The 21,577-nt window shown below is 36.7% G+C and overlaps 1 protein-coding gene across 9 annotated transcripts in view; it reads left to right on the top strand.

Moving 5' to 3' along the window:
* Nucleotides 1-21,577, top strand: part of METTL8 (methyltransferase 8, tRNA N3-cytidine) — a 78,848-nt gene that overhangs the window by 53,265 nt on the left and 4,006 nt on the right. For 5 of the 9 annotated variants that reach the window (XM_064514942.1, XM_064514941.1, XM_026093333.2 and 2 more), the window contains 7 exons: nt 658-1,055; nt 1,638-1,687; nt 4,169-4,232; nt 4,565-4,704; nt 7,781-7,887; nt 7,982-8,047; nt 9,661-11,793. In XM_064514942.1, the coding sequence (XP_064371012.1) occupies nt 658-1,055; nt 1,638-1,687; nt 4,169-4,232; nt 4,565-4,704; nt 7,781-7,887; nt 7,982-8,047; nt 9,661-9,851 (1,016 nt within the window). In that variant the 3' untranslated portion in view covers nt 9,852-11,793. The other 4 variants (XR_010389985.1, XR_010389984.1, XM_064514945.1 and 1 more) reach the window with 4 other exon arrangements.

Here is a 21,577-nt window from a genome sequence, read left to right as displayed (position 1 = left end):
TACACAAAGGTCTATTGTCAAACTTCTTGAAGTGTTTTCAAAGTAAGAAAGCCATTCTGTTGCTCCTGGATGTGTTGTTAGTTTCTGTCAAAACTGTGTTGTTGAATGGGTATGAGTGAATTTTTTTTCTATTGGCTATGCAATAGCATTGATGAGTTCATGGAACTGGATTTCTAACTGATGTTTTCTAGAGAGGTGAGTGTCACTGCCAATAAATTTTCAATTGTTCAGAATTTCATAAATCATGGAATTAATTTCAGTTCACTATTTCTAAAATAGGAAAAAGCATGGAAAATATTTAATTGAAAAGATGCATTGGTTTTATAATTTGGGATGTGAAAAATTGTCCAAGAAGCTCATGACTGCATATTTTAGTGATGCTGCCCTATTATGTCACTGTATGCAAATAAAATTGATGATACAGGAAGTCTGTCTGTCCCATCCTAAGTGAGATAAAATCTAATTAAACTCTCCTGGGTTTTTTTGTGAAACCAGGTTGAGACCCAGAATCTGTGTGTTTTTATTTAAAGGTGCACAATATGGGAAGCACATTTCTTAAACTGTAGCTTTGGGGTCCTAATTCTGTGTTGTTTTATGTTATTGTGCAGTTAAGCTCAAATTCACCCATTTTTTGTTTTTGTTTTGTTTTTATTTCAGATAAATATGAGAGAGAAGCCAGCAAATACTGGAATGAATTTTATAAGACTCATAAAAATAACTTTTTCAAGGATCGCAATTGGCTGTTTCTGGAGTTCCCTGAAATTCTTCCAGAAAAAAAGAGAGAACAGTTGAAAACAGAGGAAAAATCTTCAGAACCCATAAAAATAAATAGTACCAGCAGTTTTCCTCACCAGGATTTTCCTGGAATGTTTGAGGAAGGAAAAGATTACTGGAAGAATAATTATGGGGAAGACTCTTCTTCTGTACAAGGACAAATATATAACAAAAAGCAAGCAAAATCTATAACTGACAGTCCTCAGGGTAAAAACTGTAGAGAACAACTTGGCAAGCTAGAATCCTTCCCTGGTAGTGGTGCTGCTTACAGAATATTAGAGGTAACGCACTGCAAACATTCCACCCATGATTTACAATTCCACATAATTGCTCAAAAGTATGGATAAAGGTGCTTAATAACTATCAAGAAAGTAAACATTCAGAACTTAAAGTACTACGTTCACTTAAGGCAATACCTTTCAGAAGAACCTAGGATCTGGGCTTTGTTTCTCCTTGAAAGTTTCTCCTAAATTAGGATCTTGGACTAGATGGCCAGATTCCATTGAAAGTCACTTGAAATTGGGTTTCTAATTTCCTAAAGAAAATTCTCTCTTAAAATGCTTTGTTCTCCATAGTCAACACATTCTTGCCAAATGGTGAAATTGCACAAGACTATTGCATTTTCCTATGCAGTTGTTTCTGAGGGTTGTGTTCTTTCTTAGCATTGGAAAGATATTGAGGAGAAACCTGGTCATAGGAGAAGTGATATGAGAGTTTTTGTGTAAGCAATTTATTCCTTTTCTGTCCAAAATACCTTCAAGTCTTACGGGTCCTGCCTACCAACTAATTTAAAACAAAAATTCTAAAGTACGAGGTTTTATTCACTTATTTATTTTAACTTCTTGTTTCTCTCTCGATTCTAGGTTGGTTGTGGTGCTGGAAATAGTGTCTTTCCTATTTTGAAAGTTCTATGGTATGTAGTGCCAGATATTCAAATACGAAAGTTGCATTCTCATCTTCTGTATTTTCTTCAAATCTTCGTGCTAAACCAGTGCTGCAAGAAGCATTGCCTGGACTTCTTTAGAGCCTTGAATTTCTGATTGTTTCCAGACTGCAAAAAATGTGGCTAGTGCCATTACGATATATTCCTTACACTATTCAGTTCTAGTCTTGAGGGGACCATGTGTGCTGACAAGGAGGTAGGTTTGTTTTCAGATGCATTCAGACTGACTTTTTGTAGTTAGTCTCAGGCAGGCTAAATTTCTTCATCCCTTGTCTCGTATGTCTCCATACAGCTACCAGACGTTATCTTTTCAAAGGGCCAAAATCAAAGACAGTAAATAATGGCACATGATCTACTGGCAAGAAGTTGTATTATTCTGAATTTGGCTAGTACACTTTGTCATATTGCTTCAGGTTTTAGTGCCAAGGAAAGCACAAGTCCTATATTGCATTACTTAATTCCCTGAGATGCCTAATCCACTTAGCTTCCGTTTTTAGAAAAAGGTGTTATGACAGCATGTCCTCTGTAGTAGGCAGGCAGGTTTTATTGGAAAGGTTATGTATGTATCAAGGGAGGTTAGAATAGATTTTTTTATGTACATGCCTCCAAGAGATTGTATACAGCACAGTTCTTACTATTTCTATAAAACAATTCTGATTACTAGCATCACCACTATGTGAAAGTACTCCGTTTTGTGGATATGGAAACAGAGACTAGGAGGATTCAAGTGGTGTGCCAGGGTCACACATGAAACTTATTACAATGTTAGCAATGCATCTTCATCCCAAAACAGATGCTTTTGTTCAGATACATATAAGGAAAGGGGAACCCTGTGTCACATGAAAAGTTTGAGAAATAACGCTACTTAGGGGAAGGATCCTAAGTGTCTCTATTGAAAAAGATGAGACAAACTTTTGTGTTTTCCTCACAGGAGTCATTAGTCATAGGTTAGCATTTTTGATAATTAAGGATCCATTCATTTGGTATTTTTCCTTGAGATCTCTATTTTTATGCAAATCCTTCACATGATCAGATCATTGCATTGAACAGCTCACACATTTGTCTTGTATATGAGCTGATGGAAGCATCTCTTACCTCTTAAATAGCTTTATAGCATGGTTGTTTCTACTCTGTATTTAGTAACATAAAAATTGCCTTTAGTATGCACACAAAAAGAAGCCAGAGTAAAGTATGGTTATACTGTGGCTACAAAAACCTTCCACTTAGGTTTGTAACATAATTTTACCCCCCCACCACCACCCTCCCCATAAAAATTAAGTCACTGCTTTTTAATACAAAGCATCATGAAATAACCATCCAGATCAAGATGTGTCTTTGTTTTAAACTGACCTTCCACAGAGCTCCTATTCTGCTTTAAAAAAAAATGAACCTATACCCTAACAAGTCAGTCAGGGTAAATAGCTTGACCTTTCCCAAGAGGCTGAATGGGTCCAAAGCCTAGCTGCTTGTCCTCATCCTGGTGAAGATCTAAGCTTACAGACCCTCATTGTGGTCAGATACCTCATGAAATTTTTGTCCATCCGTAAAGATGGGAATAAATTTTGGTCCACAACCTGATGAGCCCTCAGAGACAGGTCACTTACTCAGCTATGGATACTGTGATATAGGCACTGCCATATTTCTCCAGTTTCCTTTCTAAAAGAACCCTCTATCTGAAATCTCCAATATTTTAGGAGAGTATCTGGTCAGGAGTTGAATCATGAGGTTGTCCCTCAGTTGGGTCTTGAGGGCTTTGCTCACTCTCTTCTAGATGGGTTTTCAGGAGGGAGAAAAACTTCTCCACAGTTACTAGTATCTGATGCACAGTACAAGGAAATTTGCAGGTGGCTTAGTTGTGAATGGAAGGAAGAGAAAACAGTGCTACAGGACACTTGTATTCATCTTGATTATAAAACAGAGAGGATAGTGGAGGGAAACAACCCATACTGCTTAATCTAATCAAAAGCATAGCAGGTTGCACTTGGGAACCCAAACCTCTTCAGAACTGTATATGACTTTTGCAGCCCTGAAAAAAATAAATATATATTGCTAATTAGCCTGCTTACATGGGCTAATGATAGAGACTTAGTTCCATGCTTCTGTAAGAAAATGTGACCTATTCATTTGTATTTGTGTAATACGGCACTAGGACATTGCCATCAATCCTGACAGCCCTTTGTGACCTTCCTTCTTTTCCTTTCTACCTCCTCCCTGACAAGGCTATAATTCTTCTTTTTATACTAACTGCCTGTTGGTATTCTTACAAATCTGTCTGCCCTGTTGGTTCATTACAAGCTATGTGGCTTTCCATGTGCTAGACATCAATAAGGCATGCTTCATCAAACCTGCAGAGAACCCCAAAGGGCCGTGTGTACTTCCAAGACCAGTGATGCAGACTTTCATCTTTTACAGTAATAATTCTTTAACTGATGTTTGGTTTTGTTTTCCTAGCAATACACCTGGTACCTTTCTATACTGTTGTGATTTTGCTTCAGGAGCAGTGGAGCTGGTAAAGGTAATTCATATGCTCACTTTAGAGTACCTTATAAGCCTGTAATTCAGGAGGCTGCCAGGAAGCCATCTTCATGAAAAAGAACATGATGGCTTTGACAACTTTTAACTGAAGTTTTCAGTATTCCAAAGAACAAAGTCTTACTCTGTACAAGAGAGGAATGAATACCATCAGTGAGCTTGCTTCTCAGCTTGAGCAAGATACCAGACAGAATAGGCTTTTATATGAAATGTTTTACAATACTGAATAATTGAAGAAAAAAGTTTCTTGAGTCATAGTAAACGTATTAACTACTACTGTTCTCTCTGTGCCTCTTTTCATCTTTTTCCTGACAGTCACATTCGTCCTACAATTCAGCCTGGTGTTTTGCCTTTGTTCATGATGTGTGTGATGATGCTTTACCCTATCCTTTTCCTGATGAGATCCTGGATGTCATTCTCCTTGTCTTTGTGCTCTCTGCTATTCATCCTGACAGGTAAATGAAGACTAAAGGGCAAAGCAAATGGGTTAAATCTCTTTTATCACTAGAGGTTTTCAAGAATATCAAAGGAAGATGATGAATCTTTAATTTATTATTTAGTAAGCTATGATATATATAAAACAAGGTATTTTAAGTGCTGTTTCCCATTTTCAGGCTTAGAAAGAGAAGCTGGTCAGACTACTTCATTAGTGAGCCTCCTGTCTCCATCAAAATAAAATGAGTTTCTAACAAAATACATCCCTATTAAAACTGACAGTGCTTCAAGAAAATTACAAATTCAGAAACAGACTGCTAGTCTTTCAAAAGGAAATTATTCTTAGTGATCAAAAGCAAACAGTCTTGATTTAACATCTTACAATATATTGATAAAGATTAGGTTGCTGATTTAGCCACACGCAGATGCATACAGGCTGGCCTCCTAATCCAAAACACATTCAGAATTGTGTAGCTTGTTTGGATTAGGAAAATTTAATCTAATTTGCATGCATGGTATTATGTTGAAAGCTATTAGCCTTATTACTAATGCCTCTCAATGTCTAATGAACCAAACTTCATGACTGTTAAAGCTGGCTAGTTTTGAAAATACACTTTTTAAGGGGAAAAGTGCAAAAGAGCGCATGTAAGTTAAACTACTTGACTCTTTAGCTAGACCATATGAAGGGAAATGCATGCTCTATGTGTGATAGGACATATATTGCTTTAAGAATGTCATTAAAATGGGCTTGGCAAATAGAACAATATTTGCCTAAATCTGAGGCCTGTTTCCCTGCCTGCCTGCCTAAGTTATTAATGATTAGCTTTACAGAAAAATCTTTCCCATATAGGATATTACTCCTTCCTGTTTGTTCAGAGATGAGCGTATGAGTCATGCAGTGCCTGGGTCCAGATTTCAAAAACAATTCAAGCAGTAGATTTCAGATCTCTGTAACTGCAGTGATGCAGCCAGGAGGAAATTGGACAATAGAGACATTCATTGAATCGCTTTGCCTGTAGAAGCAGTAATCAGATATTCTGTCAAAACTTCTGTGGGTCTTTTTCTGGTAATCATTTGAGAATAAATGTGTTTGTGTGTTTTTCTCCCTATGTTAGCAGCCAAAAGCTGACATGGATGTTTTTGCAAATATGTATATATGTACGTAAAGATACCAGTTTAATTATTTGTGTGATAAAATCCAGTTTCCAAAGGTTTGTGGGTCATTACACTCATCTTCTAGAATTAAAATGACTGTATAAAGACAGATGTAATCCAGCCCCTTGTTGCTAAGGATACAAATATCAAAATTTTGAAATGAGGGAGATTTGGAAAAGAAAACCAAGTGATGGTGCAGAACTTCAGATACATGTACTTAGGAGACCTGGAAAACATGCATGAGAGATACACAGTTGTATGCAGTACCATTGTTACCTAGTGGTTTCTCTTTGGGCTCTTGTGTTTGATTTTTGACAATTGCTACTCTTGTATCTAAAAGGTAACACACTTGTGTTCTGCCAGCAGTTCCTCTTAAAGTTGGTCTCAGAATCTGAAAGATGCTAAACTTTCCTCATGCTATGTGATTAGTGTGGTCTAGTCCTAAAAAATCAGATTTCTCACAGCACTTTCTCTTTCTATGCATGTACATTTTTCTGTGCACAAAGCTTATGTTTATGTAGGCAAAGTGTGTAGTTCTATGCGTAACTACCTTTCTTGAGCAGTTCCTTATTCTTGTGTGGAGCTATGTTTTTCTATTTTGTTTCCAATATCATGCATGAAAAACAAGAACTTTTGAAGCACTTGGCTTCCTCTAAGGAAATCCCATGCTCAAAAAGTGTATGCTCCTTTTTTTTTTTTTTTTTTTTTTTTTGAGGTATGCTATTATTTTCTGCTGAATTATCTCCTAATTCAGCCCCTTAAAAGTCAAGATAGGATGTCTGCGCTGCTGTTAGATGAGGACCAAATGGGAGAAAGCTGACCAAGTTGCAGGGGCGGTGTAAGGATATTGTCTTGTTATGCAGTAATGGTATGCTGATCTTGCATATTTAAGGAGGACTTTCTTTTCTCTAGTTCTTTTCAGATACAGCATCCTGCCTTTCCTATCCATTAAATTACCCTTCCTCTGGTTCCACATCTCCCACACTGCCCCTCCACTTCCCTGAGGGAGGAAGGGTTGAATTAGGCTTGCAGTCTCTTTTACCTTGCTGCCTGCCAGGTGCATATGGCCTTTTTTGGTCTTTTGTGAATGTGAAGACCCTGAGTTCCATATGTTGTCCTGAAAGAGTTGAGCATTATTGATTAGTAAGGTACTTTGCAGAATAATGCAAATGTATCTATGAGAAGCTCCAAGGTAAGCCTAAATAGTGAGAAGGAAGATGTGCTGGGCTAGAGAAGGGGAAAGAGTATGGAGTATGATACTTATTTCTAGAATACGTATGGCTGGCTGGTGTGGTCTTGATAGGGAAGAGGTGATGTTAGATATGATAAAGGTGCACGAACTTGTCAGTATTTTGGAGGATGTAGACTTTCCTCCCCTAACTGCCAACATCTCCAGATTAATTTCTACCATTTAGATTCCTTTCGTCAGGTACCAGACTCCTCTTGCCATTCTCCGCAGTTAGGTATTCAGGTGCTGACTTTGTGTGCGTGATAATTACTTCTGTAAAGAAGTTAGATAAGTTTTTTTTGTCTGCCTTCCAAGCCCTTGATTTTGCTGGGTACAGAGTGAGAGCTCAACCTAGCTCACCAGTGAACATAGCTAACTGTTCATTCATTGTCTATCATATATCTGCCTGGCTCATATGACCCATATACTCAAAAACTGTGTTTTAATCCATCTTTGAGATTCTATTTAAGAGAAGGAAAAGGACTCCTTTTTTCTTTCCAGTTTGTATTCTGTAATAACAGTTCCTTACAAATTTTTGTCCTAGACTTTATTTGTAAAGAGTTCTTCCTGTTTGCCAGTGTCTGGCCTTTCCATAGTAAACATAGACACATCTTCTCACTTTAGTTTCAGAAATCTGTGTATATTCCAAGCGTCTAGGGAAAAAAAAAAGTTTTTCTTTGGAAATTTCACAAGGTTTCCATCTATTTTCTCAGGATGCAAAGGGTTGTAAATGGATTGGCTAAACTACTGAAACCTGGAGGAATGTTGTTATTTCGAGACTATGGAAGATATGATACATCTCAACTTCGTTTTAAAAAAGGTAACTACTGAATGTTTTTGTATTTTACTGTTTATTTTAAACTCTCTTTGAAAGCAATGACGTGTTTTTTCTCTTTACTGTTTTAATTTCCTAGGTCATTGCTTGTCAGAAAATTTTTATGTACGAGGAGATGGCACCAGAGTTTATTTCTTTACCAAAGGTATGAAATGGTTTAGTTTTATAGGAGGTGTTGAGTGTCTCTCAAGATGATTTGGGTTACAAAAGCTCATCTTAAAACAGAATTTTAAAGCCTTTTCTTTTTTTCATTCTCTGCTTTTAAAAAGCTCAAAGCTAGCTTTTGTGAAAGAATATTTCCCTTTTCAGACCACAGATTTTTTTTGACCTGGCCATGTTATTACAGAAGCTGGAGTTACTATAAAAAAGTTATTTTTATTTAGCCACTTTGTGTCTCCCTCTATCTGGCAAGACACATTTTCTTTATAGCAACATCATTGCATCAAATCTGTGAGCTTAGAAAATTATAGTAACAGAGTCACAAAGAGAGCACAAAATCTGTCTGACCAGTAAAATATGTCTAGTTTGGTTCTAAATTCACAGATAGAATAAATCATTTTTCCAGGAGATAAATCTGTATTTGGTTCCTTCCCCCCCCCCCCCCCAGTAAGCAACACCAAATCTGGATTAGTGTTAAATGGTTTGGACTGAATTTTGTTTATCTTCAGGTTCACGAGGTACAGTTCTGTCTTGCATGTTGCTATTTCCTGATTAAGGAGGCCATGAGACCCAAATTGAACCTATAAAAAGCTTCTTGTTAATAACTTTTTCTTGGTTGTTATTAATGACACACTCCAGGAAAAGTCTTACCTCTGCTTGTTGGATCGAGAGATCTACAAGATTGCTTGCAGCTATTGCTGGAATTTCTCTTTGTTTAAGCATCCTCTATCTAGTGAGATTCTCAAATACTGTTATCTAAAGATGTACTTGATGTATTCTTAAAATTCAGATAAACATGCCTGGAAAAATAATTGGCAGCTGTGCAGGCTCTGATATTTTGTTCTGCCAGGTTGGTGAGTCCTGGCTATATGGCTGCTCTTTCTCCAGTAGCTAAGCTGAAATTCTTGACTATGGATGACTATTGCCCTTTTCTCTTCCATTCACCTGGCAGTCAGCTTAGTCTGACCCACTACAGCCCAGCAGCTGGAAATTGTAAAAGTGAACATTGCACTACTTTTTTTCTCTACAGCCTAGACTGTAAATAATGGAGATGGATCAGGATTTCTCTCAGCTGGGGTAATTTTAGAGGTGAGAAAGAGGATCTAGGACATGTTTGGGAAATTGCTTGAATTCCAAGAGCCTTCTCAGTTTTTGAAGTTCTGTTCTGTGCTTACTCATGAAAAAGAAGCTCAGAAAAAGTTGTTCAGTTGTGACTGTCAAGGAGATAATGACATTGTCATAGATGTGTGGATTTGCAGATGAAATAGCTTTAAATCAATATTATGGAAAGAGTGACCAAGTGGTGTGTATTTGTTTTCCTCAGCTCTAGCATATTTGAATCCTCTAAGAAAGGGGATCTACGAATGCCATAAATAGTAACCTATGTGCTTTGGGTCTCAGCATGACATTTCTTCTGTAATATAAATTGAAAACTGGGAAAATAGATTTCTTAACAGAAGACTTTTTACAGGCAGTTTCCATGATCTTTCAAATAGCAAAATAAAGTTAGTTCCATTTTGAATGAACTGCACGTTGTTAATTACTACATTCTACAAATGTCTTTTTTTAATTATAATAATTCTTCGTATGAGAAAACAGATGAGGTATGGAACATGTTCAACTTGGCTGGATTAACTGAAGTACAGAATTTAGTTGATCGGCGATTACAAGTCAACAGGAAGAAAAAAGTCAAAATGCAGCGAGTCTGGATACAGAGCAAGTTCCAAAAACCATTGCTGCTATCTCTGAGTAATCCTGAAGAAACAACCAAAAGGCACCCTTATGGCTAAATATACCATAAACTCCAGAAACTGAAGCAAATTTGAGTACATATATTCCCTATAAATCTTGTATTAGCCACTGAAAAGGAGAAAAATATTGAACTGAAAACCCTTCCTTGATGTTTTGTAAATGTATATATTTGAAAATGATCTGGAAAAAATTGCCTGACTTCTGCTTTATATATAGTAAAGGGATATGCATTAATCTACTCATAACTGTGACTTTGAACTATTTTACTTCATTGAATGTGAATACTCAGTAAATATGAACATGTATCCAGTTCCTGTTGAAATTCACAATGTGTTAAAAGGTATTGGACTGGGTAGAATTCTTTCAGAGGTTTAGAGAATGAGAATATCTGTTCTCACTGTCACTACAAGGCCTGCTGTCTTAATTTCTGAGTCATGTCTCCTTTAACCACTGTATCTTGCAACTGTATTTCCTCTGTTGGAGGAAATTTCTTGGTGCATAAACAATGAATCATTACCTCGAACATTCATCAGAAGGAAGGTTCTGACAGAATCTCTTTGATTTGCATGAAACTTATATACCTTATGCAGTTAGTATGAAATAATATGCGGTTCATAGGTACCAGATTAGTCAGTGATTGCCATCCTCCACTGTGACTGGCTTATTTCTCTGAAGTCTCCACTTTCCATCTAAGTGCTCATAACAAACGTGCCAAACTCAAGTGTATGTAACAGCTAACACATACATTATGTTTAAAGTACCCTAAGTTGCTAGTTGAGCATCATATCATGTAGGAAAGGATCACCAAAATGCCAAAACAGTGCCTAAACCAAATGGTTCACTATTTGCCTGGATGAATAGAAATATTATTTTTATGATACATATCAGAGACATTAGAGGGAGGATCAAAAAGGGTAATCCAGTGTACTTATTAGGATTATTATGGGATAGCGTAATCAACACTAAAATGGCTGTATACATGGTGGCTGAGATATTTTTGGTGTTTACAGAGAGAAGTGGGTTTCTCAGGTCTTGAGTTTTAGAAACGAGACACCATGATCTTCTATTGATGCTATGGAGAGACAGTAAAAAGACAAGAATGCACTAATACTTGAAGTGCTTTTAAAGAGAAAACCAAAATGCAAACATTGTTTTCAGAGGTAGACCATAATACTGACACAGTTGAGCTAGTATTAAAACATGCCCTATCTGCTTATTTAAGTCTAATTTTACAATCACTTAACCACAAGGAAGAGAGGACAAGAAACAGGTGTCTGTTACCTTAATAAGGATATAGAACACATACAATTTAGAGCATGCAGTTTTGAGGGTCATTAATATAGTGACAATCTCAGAATCTGTTTTCTGTTAATCTGAAGGGTAAGCATGTCACAATTGACAACCCATTTTTTTTGCCAATTGTTAGCTACTAAGCTAAGTATAACTGGTTGTCTTCTAGAAGGAAAAAAAATCAGTATTTGAATGCCTAAGTATCTTCATCACCTTTGACAGAATGAAGGACCTGCTTATTTTCCATAATATCAAATACCTTTCATGAATTCAGGTGCAATAAGAGGTCCTTGAAGGTAGGATCTAATCCTGTGTTTCTTGTATTTTCTAAATTTCCACTAGAGTAAGATACTGTTTTATGAATTAAATGGCTTAGGAAGCTTTGTGGTATAAATCAGATTAAAGGTTAAAATACAACAGTGTTCTTTCAAGCCGTAAGTTTTAGGACACTGTAGAGTCTGCAGGGGAAATGTAAATAAATATCTGCTTATATTTTAAGGAAGTTGCTACCCTGTGCTGTTAAGTGTGCTTTTTGGTATGCATAGCTCTGAGTCTAATACAAAGCATTTTCAGCTGTATAATTTTGCCAGGAGTTGGTGGTGGTAAGCTCTGGAGTACTGTAAAATCTTATCCATGTGTGTGATGTAGATTTTCCATAATAAAATAAAATCCTGTTTGCTTTGACTCTCACACTGATATGTTGATTCTGGCAGGATTTTCATATGTTATGTTGATTAAACAAAAATGTGACATCAGAAAAAACCAGTTCTCTTACGGCCTTGAGCAAAATTGGCTCTCTCTATTCCACACCTTGCAGCTTAAGTGTTTTCTGAATGGTGCCCCTTTTAGAAGTATAAGATCAGCTACTATTTGTAGGACTGTAGAGTATCCACTGTAAAGTGAATTGTAACTAGTCTGAACTGTCGTGAAGTTGATAAAAGGGGAAATAGAAGAAGACACATTTTCTTTCCCAGTAAGAACTTGAAACTGGATAGGATTTTCTATCTTTTTAGCTTTGTGAAATTTCATTTTTTCAAAAAGCTTCATCAAGGGTATGTTTTTTAAAATATTTCTAAATAATCCATGCTACTTGGGAAAACCAGTGCTATAATATTGCCAAAAGAAAGGCCAGTAGAATTATTGAAATAAGAGAAAGAAAAGCACTTCAGACAATTATATTGGAAATGCAATTTTTAAAATGGCTTATTGTTTATTAATTTATGTGAAAAGAAAAATTAGGGTATTACAAGCAAAACATGCCAGGTTTAGAAAAAGAATGTTAAGTTTTATTTATGAAATGTGCAATTACTTTTTTATCAGGTATATGCCTGGGCTCTTGAATGGAAGCAAGAAACAGGTTTTTTGTTTCAGCATGACTTCCTATGCTCGTAAAGCAGACTTGTGATTAAAAATAGCAATTGCAGAAAAATAATCATGTTAGAATTGAGTTTTGTCTTCACTGGCTTTGGCTTGCTTTTATCAATAGTGTGTACTTCTTGCCCATGTCCACAGTTATTGCATTGCATTTATGTATAGAGATACATGAGAATGGTGTTACTGGTTCAGATGAAGGATTCATCTATCTCATGGAGTTTTTAAGCATGTACAAAAGATAGTTTTACAGTAAACAAAGTGACCAACCTTCTTTCTTATACTAATTCTGAAGTTTCTAGTCAATAACTCATGTAAAAATGTTTGTTCTAGCAAAACCAAGGTGGGTACTTGTGAAATACCTGCAAATCCATTGACTCTCAAGAGGACAAACAAAATATAGGGCAAACAGGGAGAAAGCAGGAACTCCAGTGACACAAGGGAAAAGTTTCCCGTTGTCTTAGAAACCACTGTATTTGTATTTTGTTTTTTGAATGTGACTTGGCTAATCTGCAGATGCTCCTGTTTAATAACAAATAAAAATATAGAATAAACCATCCTGAAATATGTATTAAGCACCAGCAGAAATCACTCAACATAGATTTTGCTACTTTATTTTGATTTGTGGTGTGATCTTTATCTACTGCTGTGGTGCACTCTGTGATATGCTGACAGAGCTCTCATTTCCCTCTTTTCCTATGCACAATGGACAGTTAAGCAGTTTCCACTATATGCACAAACATTTGCAGTAAAGATTGCTGGCTAGGTTGTTTGTAGGATGGAAACAAGGCATTTTTATTTCCTTTTGGATGGAACAGATTGCTTTTTCTTTCTGTGTGAATGCAATGAATTGTATAGATGCTCAATCAATAAAGTGGTATTGGCCATTTTTTATTATTTTAAACCCAATATATGTTAAGATATGGTATGTGTAAAAGCAGTGATAATAGTAGACATTTCCTTTGCAATGAGTGGTTAAACAGCCTTGGGAAGAAACCGTATGTACACATTATATAAAAGTTAAAATATTTTAATTGTTAGTAATACAGGTCACTTTTTAAATAGCTTTTCTCCGTTTGGAACAAAGACTAGACGTTTGGTTTTTTGGACAGACCAACAAAGCAAAGAGAATGAGATGCAGAACTGAACAGGGAAATTAGGAACAGGATGCCATGGGCAACACAGGGAGCAGATGTGTAAAGGGGGACAGTGCAACAGGGGAGGACACTGGGCCTAGGAACCAGTGAAATGGAACAGAGGAGGTGAGAGGAAAAGGGGGACTGATCTGTCACAAAAATAGGGTGAGACCTGGGCAAACAAACTGTGGTAGGGATTTGAGATTGCAAGACCCATCTTCAAAGGCTATTTCTCCCAAGTAGTACCGTACTTTCGGCTCTTAGTGGAATATTATAGGCTTTATCTTTCATCCTTATGTGTGCAGTGTATTTCAATTTATTACAAAGATGGAATGTTTCATTTGTTGTAGTTTATATGTGCTATGCACATGTGTTTGCAACAGTGCAAGCAGGTTTATGATACACCTGCTTTTGCTTTTTCCTTAGGGAAAAATGTTCTTACCTTCTTTCAAGCAGAACTCTGAAGTGACAGAAGCTACAATCCAAACCTCCTGGGAAGCAAATACAAAAAAAATAAGGAAATCTCTGCACTCTCATTGTATGCAGTCAAGGTAGGACAATTAAATTTACTCCATATGTTCTGATGTTGTCCCATTTAAATCAAGACCATATCTGCAGATTATCACCTTGAAGTGCCTCCCAATCTCAGTTTGTTATACTTGCATCTGTTCAACAGAATTTAAATGAATTTGTATAAACTAGAAATACAGCTTAAAGGGAAAACTCAGCTGAAGAGTCTGTAGGTTTTGTCTGGGATTACAACAATTTAAAGCAGGAATCTCTTTAATATTTTTATTATTTTAAAACAACAGACAGCCTCAAAGTCTCACAGTTACAAAGGAGCACTCATCCAAAGGCCTGAAAATTTAGGTTATTCTTCTAAGTATAATGTATTGCGTCAAGAATATTAAACCTAATATCTGCATGACAAAGCTTTGTACCCCTCATGTTAGCCAAAGGAACCTTGCCTATTGCCACTGTGAAGAAGCAGTGAGCAACGACGTAGGTGCATTTTCAGATGATATCATATTAATCATGTTGCTACAAATTTGAAGGGAATCTGAAAGATCCAGGAAAGCAGGTGAATTAGTTTAATAGCAGCTACAACCCACTGTTTGCATACATAAGTTAATAAATATTCAAAGATAATATGAGTGTTCATGTGTATTGACACTAAATCAATTTTTGACTTCTGGTGTATGCTGGTAGTTACAAAAACAACCTCAGTGTTAAAAGATATGAATACGATTTTTAAAAAGTGAGAATATTATATAGCTAGTGCATAAATCCAATATATAATCTCCTCTGTAGTGTGTCCCATTCAGCTAGAAAAAAACATAGTAAAAAATATGTGGTGAAATTTCCTAGAGACAAGAAAAAACTTTGAGTGAAGGCAGGTTAGGCAAACAAATGATAGACAACGTGACAATGGTATATAACAGTACATGTTAGTATTTAGAAGGTCCACCTTATCCCTATATGTGACATAAAAGGCAGGGTAAGTCAGTCAAGTTGACAGGCAACAAACTTACATTGATAAAAGCAATATTTAATGTATAACCTATGACTAATCCAAGGAATCACAATATGCATGAGGCTAAAAGTTTGGTGAGTTATTAAAAATGGGTTATGGGAGGTTTTCCATTTTTATTTTTATATGTATATGTGTGAGAGGGAAATCTGCATATTAACTCTGTGAGATTTTAAAATGCCTTTCTCCAATAAACAAAAGAACTACAACCTTTCTCCACCTTTTCTGAGGTTTTAACATTGCTCAGTAACAGAGCTGGAGAATAAAGTTGAATACAAAATTGGTCTGGTAGGCAAATTTTACTGAACTAAGGTAGAAATAGGAAAAAAATAAAAAGGGAGCATACTAATTCGTGTGACCATCGGTAACAATCATATAGAAGTTAGTATTTCATAGCGAATGACAAATTCAGTACAGTGCCTGAGAGAGAGGAAGAGACATCAGTCTTAGCACACTTTCCTGTCACTTATGACAATATCACTGTAAATAGGCATTTGGACTAGCTAAAAGCTAAGGAATAAGAAGAATTGGTTTGCTAAAAGAACACGCAATTGATTAATTATGCTTAGGTCAGGCTGGCTGTATTGGAGGGCTCCACTGCTGAGCCAACATTTGTTGGCTTTCTTTAGTGTCAGGCACACTCTGGCCTCCATTTCCTCCCAAATAACAAGTGCTCTTTAAATGGAGGAGCTGCATCTTTGAACTTGAATAAAAGGGTTGTTATGCAGTGCAGAATTTAGCAGATGGGCTTAGGGAATCTGAACCTACTAGTAGTCTTTTATTCAACACTAGGAAAAGTGTCGCCACTTTTAATGGCTCTGTTTGCTACATACTCTATTAAGCACAGTAGTCAGATGTCATTCTGAGGAATCGGGCAGCTTAGTTTCCAGTGACACTGATTACGCTTACCAGTGAGATGATGAGAAAGAATGGTGGGTGGAGAAGTGAAAAGACAGTGTGAGGCATTTCCAGGAGGAGGTTTGCACTCCAGCACTTGCATGTGGGTGAAGATCCCTCTTGCGAAACCATTTTGACTCTGAAGTGGAGCAGGGCTGAATCTTCTATATTCACTTCAAGTTTAATCTCCATCACCACAAACTACCCGTGCAGCCTTTAGTTAAGCATGCATTTACTTAAAATGAGGAGAAACTAACAGTAGCTAGAAGCTGTGTCTTTAACTGTGATTTCACAGAGAGAGACCCTGGCATATTAATCCCTGGCGTAAATGGGTGTAATTCGCAATGATACCAATGCAAAGCCTGTTTACACAGGGGCTGAGCTAAGCCCAAAGATGATACACAATGCTGTTCAAAATCAATCCTGTAATCCTTTCTAAATTTTTGTGATCTAACAACCAAAGAAGTTTGTGTTAATAAAAGGCCGTGTGCCAAATCTGTGATTGTCACTGAACATGATTTGTTTTGAAATAAAAATTGTGGTAAACACACTAATGATCTTATTCTAGGTAAATCAAATACTTCATCTTTTTATTTAAGAGCAAATATTAGTGAGTTGAATAAATACTCAGTGATAGTTCCCATACTGTGAAGTAAGGTCTATTTTTAAATTGGAAACAGCCTAAGCTTGCTTATACAAAGAGAGAAGAACAAAATCACACTGACAATAAGTCTGTATTTTATTTTACTGACACTTACAAGGAATCAATTGATATATTCAACAAGAACCTTGTTTTTAGTTTCTTTTTATTTTGCCTGTACTTATTTTAATAACAAATGAGAGCAGATGAAAAAGGAAACTACATGGCAGACAGTCTGCAAAGCATGTAAGTATTATTACGTCTTTTAAGATATTTAACAAACTCCTAAACCATGCTCTTTTCTTCTTGCATCAATTGGCTTGAGGCAGAGTATCAGAAACAGTAAATATTTATTTTGCTTTGAAGCAATTAATGTTTAGTAAAGGGCCTCAAGGTTAAATCTGAAAGAAAAATCTTTGAATCCTTTGACCCAGATTCTTATATCGTTTATGTCAAAGTAAGTCCAGAAGACTCTTAAAGTCTATGAGTTGCTTCAAGATGTAGACTAGTTGCTTGCAATTAGAATCCAGGTTAACAGGTACCCAATATTCCTTATAACTAGAAAAATGCAGATATGATGGGTAAAAAAATACTCTATCAGTAAGACCATCTACATTAATCTCATTAAAAAATGCAATTCAAAGTCACTTGCACAGAGACAATAGCTTTGTTCACTGCTCTTGTTATTTTGCTTTAAGGGCTGAAATTGATTTTGGGTTTAAGATGCTCATATTTTTGTGTTTATATTTTAGTGTAGGATAGTCGGGCTTTTTTTGTCCTACAACATTCTTTGATGGGTAGTATTATGAAACCTGACAGTCAACCAAATAAACACGATTGATTAAGATAAGTCGTTTACAATAAAATTATTTAAGATGTTCATTTTCCTATGTATCTCTCATTCAAATACTTGAGAAAGCACCTGTCAGAAAATATGCCTATTCCTAAACTTAACAGTCCTTTGAGGAGCAGAAGAAAAAAATTGAGAAGAATGAGAATCAACAATGAGGGAAAAAATGGCTTTTTAAGTATGTTGTTAGGAAGTGAAAAATGCATATTTATTTTTCCCCGTGTTTTCAGATTTCATAGAAATCTGTGTTGTTCCATTACCAGGAGACTTTGCATATTGGTACATGTTTCCAAGGAAATACCAGTAAAGCAGTAGAATTTAAATTTACATTATACTTTGGGCTCCCATTTTTTTCACAATTGTTTATCTTCCTTTTCCTTAAGCAGTCTATTAGATTAAAAAAGAAAGCAAAAACAACAACACTATTTGAAAGCCATGAGTTTTATGTGGTAATACAGGCAAATATTAACTGAGTGTTGTTTCCAGTGGATTTTCCTTCCATCTGTGAGATCAAGAATGGTACAGTCTATCTGTTATGTTACCAACATTTTTTTTAGTAGAGGTACAGTCCATGTATGTTTGTGATACTCCATATCATTTTCACATTCTTGTTTCCAGCTACCCTTACTTTTGGGGTTGTATTAACAAAGCTTTTGGAGATTCTCAAGTGGAATGTGCTAAGTGCTACTATTTATATTCGTAAAGTGAATAAATACAAAGTTTAACATAAATCTCCACATGTAACTACATGAACAATGACAGCTTCAGGCTTCTTGCTTTTCATCCACAGCTTACTAGGTGAGATCAGCAATGAACTTGCTCCCAGAGGAGCCTAGAGCGACCTTTTTTATCTACATGACAGTGCTTCCAAATATTTCAGTGCCCCCTGAATTTTTGTAAAAAAACAGTTCTTGCCAAAAAGAAGCCCAAAGGGCTTAGATAAACACACACACACACTCGCGCGCGCGCGCGCGCACACACACACACACACACACACACACACACACACACACACGTATGAGAACATAGGGAACATCAGCAGTCTGGGAGGTAGAATTGGCAGGCATCCAATTAAAGAAAAGTCCAGGCATGAGAAAAAAGAAATTCTGTAAAGAGGCATTTAACAGAAGTTAAAAGAGAAAGGTTGTATGCCTACAGGTTCTTCCTAAAACCAATAATACTATGGCATGAGAAGTAAAAGAAAGATATTAATGGACTTTCAGATTTTGGTCTGGAAAAGAGTATAAGCCATAACTTTCATGTCTGGACTTTCTAAGCACTTTTATATAAGGGGTCTGCTGAGGATCCAGATTCTTCTGCAGTCAGTATGCGTGCTGAGTCGTCAGGAAAGTTGGCCCTTCGGTTTTAGGTTTTTAAATATAGAGGTGAACATTTAAAGCCCAACTCTGGGAACAGTGAACACTCATGTGAAACTTTGGTAATGTGAATGATTTCATTCTTAGTACTGCTCCTATCATAACCTTACCTGTGCCTATATTATAGGTACTCTTGAAAATCATAGCTTCTGTGACAAACAAATATTATTTAAGTATAATAAAAATGAAGAAAAGAAAAATTACAGGAGAGTGGCAGGTTTCAGTCTCTTAGCAAGCATCAAAACTCTTGCAGGATAGTTCATGTGCTCTCGCTCTATACAGAAGAGAAGGAACAAATAGACCTTGAGGGAGGGAACAGAAGAGTATCTAAGTTAAGGAAGAAGGCTTAGATTTATTTCCTGAAAAAGTTAAGCCTTAGAAGGGGTGAATTTTAACTATTTGATTGGGTTATCGCTATTGTCTTCAGGGGGTGAAAAGCCTCAGTTTGTGGCAGGCTGCCTGGAGATTATCAGTTCTCTGAATAAATATTATCAGAGAAAGTTTGTATTAACTTTATCTTTGCAGTTGATAAATTATAGCAAAATCCAGTACAGTGGCTTGGTGGGTTTTTTAATATCTGATAAACTTCTGCACACGGTTGGGAAATTTGCTAAAATAGGACCTTATTTGCCACTTAAAATGCCATGACAGAAAATCAGAATTACAAAAAAGAAACTTCTGCTATTTTTTGCTTTCACTGTAGATAAATTTGTATAATCCAGTTGTTCAGTAGGAGTTTCTTTTAAAAAATGAAGTTTTACAGTGGTGATTCAGTGCTTTGTTATTGCAACATTCTGCGCCTTCTGCGTGAATCCTAGGTGAAGGAATGTTTTCTAAGTATTTCCCCATGTGAAAGGAGGGGAGATGTAGAGAAGGGGGAGATCCTGTTTGGTTATTAGTTAAGGCAGTGTGGCTAAATGCATACATTACAGCGAGGGGGAACTCACCTCCGTGCTGGGGCAGGCCTCTCAACCGCTGCGCGTGCGCTGTGCCACCGAGCTGCACGTGCGCAGGGCTGTGGTGCCTGCTGCATGCATCTGCTGCAGAGCGTGGGCATCGCAGGTGCCTGCTCCCCACCCAGCTGTCAAGGTCTCCCAGCAAAGCGAGGCCTTGAACAAGCTGTGAGGTCTGGTGGGTTGTGCTGGCAGGCCACGGACGGCCCAGGGGCGTGCCTAAGCTAAGCAAATGCTTCATTATTTAGGCTGATTACAGGCCAGGCAAGCGAAACTCAAGGTGGTTTTGCATTAAGGGAAGGCTGTCCAGCAACTGGATAGCAGCAGGGGGAAAGACTGTTTTGAGGGAAGATAGTTTTTTCTGAAAACATTCTGTCAAACTTTAATCCCAACTATCCACATTGTGTTTCAAGAGCTAGTTTTTTGTAAGGAAAATAACTGGAGACAGTTATTCTCTTCTGGAGGCAGAAGTTTTAATGGCGTGCCAAAAGCATGTCGGTATGGTAGGTTTTGAAGGACTAGCCATTGCATCACCCATATGGTGTTTTTGTGCTGTGGCAGTTCACCTGCAGCTGATTGGTTAGCTAAAAAAGAAGTCATTTCTCTTATTATGAGACGTGAGCTTCAAAATGAGACTGTGCCCTCATTTTCCATGAGAACTTACATCATGCAAAGTTTGTGGTTTTAAAAGTTAGTCAGCCGTGTGTGAGTTACAAAACCACAATGAGTTAGAAACTTATGTTAAAATTTGAAATGCGTATTTTTTATTTGCTTTTAACTCAAAACCAATCTGATCAGTTTCCTTCCACCTGGTGTAAGACTTAAGTAAGAGAGTTTTACAATAGAGGGGGATTTCTTGTCAATATTACAGCAGGGTGATAACAAGATTCTCTCTCTGATTAAACTAAGGCAGATGATTGCACTGACTTAAAATATATGCACTGTCTTAAAATATATATAGTCTGCCCCTAGTCGTAGACTACTAGTCTGTTCATTTCTGTAACACCTGCTAAACTCTCAGAGCATCTCAGCAGCATGTAGATGGAGTCAAGATCCCTGGGCTCCAAAAGACAAATGCCTAATACTTGACCTACAAGTGAATTCCTGCTGTCTGTGATAGATATAAAGGGCTATCTCAGAAAGCAGTAGGAGCCCTGATTTCTTCCACTACAAGAAAACTCAGTAAATATTACATTATCCAGCCCTTTATAGTGGGACTTTCTAACATGCTCTTCAGATGGAACTGAATCCAACTTTCAGTTATGCATCATATACTGAAGGTATTGATTAACCACTCTCAATCTTTATTCTAATTCTCCTTATTTCAGATGCTGGCTTTGCACAAAATGAAAAACAGAATGTGTCTGGTTTTTTTTTTAATTGAACTTCATACTGTTATTTGTCTATTTTACACCCACAGCTTCTAAAACACTAGCTATTTCATGTGTGCTACCATTAGTATATTATGGATAATACTTTAGTACCACTTAGACAGGATGCAGCTGAGATGAGATGTAGATATGGAATATGACTTAGTGACTGTCTAAAATGTAGCCAGGACTCAGGCCTAAAATCTAACATTGTGTGATTAGTTGCTATGTTTCATCCTTGTATGAAAAGAAACATAGAAAATGCAAAATATTTTCTGTATCCATTAAACTGCTAATGCTTCTTTTCTGCACTGACAGTGGTTTCCCTGTCTTGTCTTTAACAGTGAGAT

The sequence above is a fragment of the Dromaius novaehollandiae genome, chromosome 7 (assembly GCF_036370855.1).
Source record: "Dromaius novaehollandiae isolate bDroNov1 chromosome 7, bDroNov1.hap1, whole genome shotgun sequence".
Lineage (NCBI taxonomy): Eukaryota > Metazoa > Chordata > Aves > Casuariiformes > Dromaiidae > Dromaius > Dromaius novaehollandiae.
This window is presented reverse-complemented; position numbering and strand designations above follow the sequence as displayed.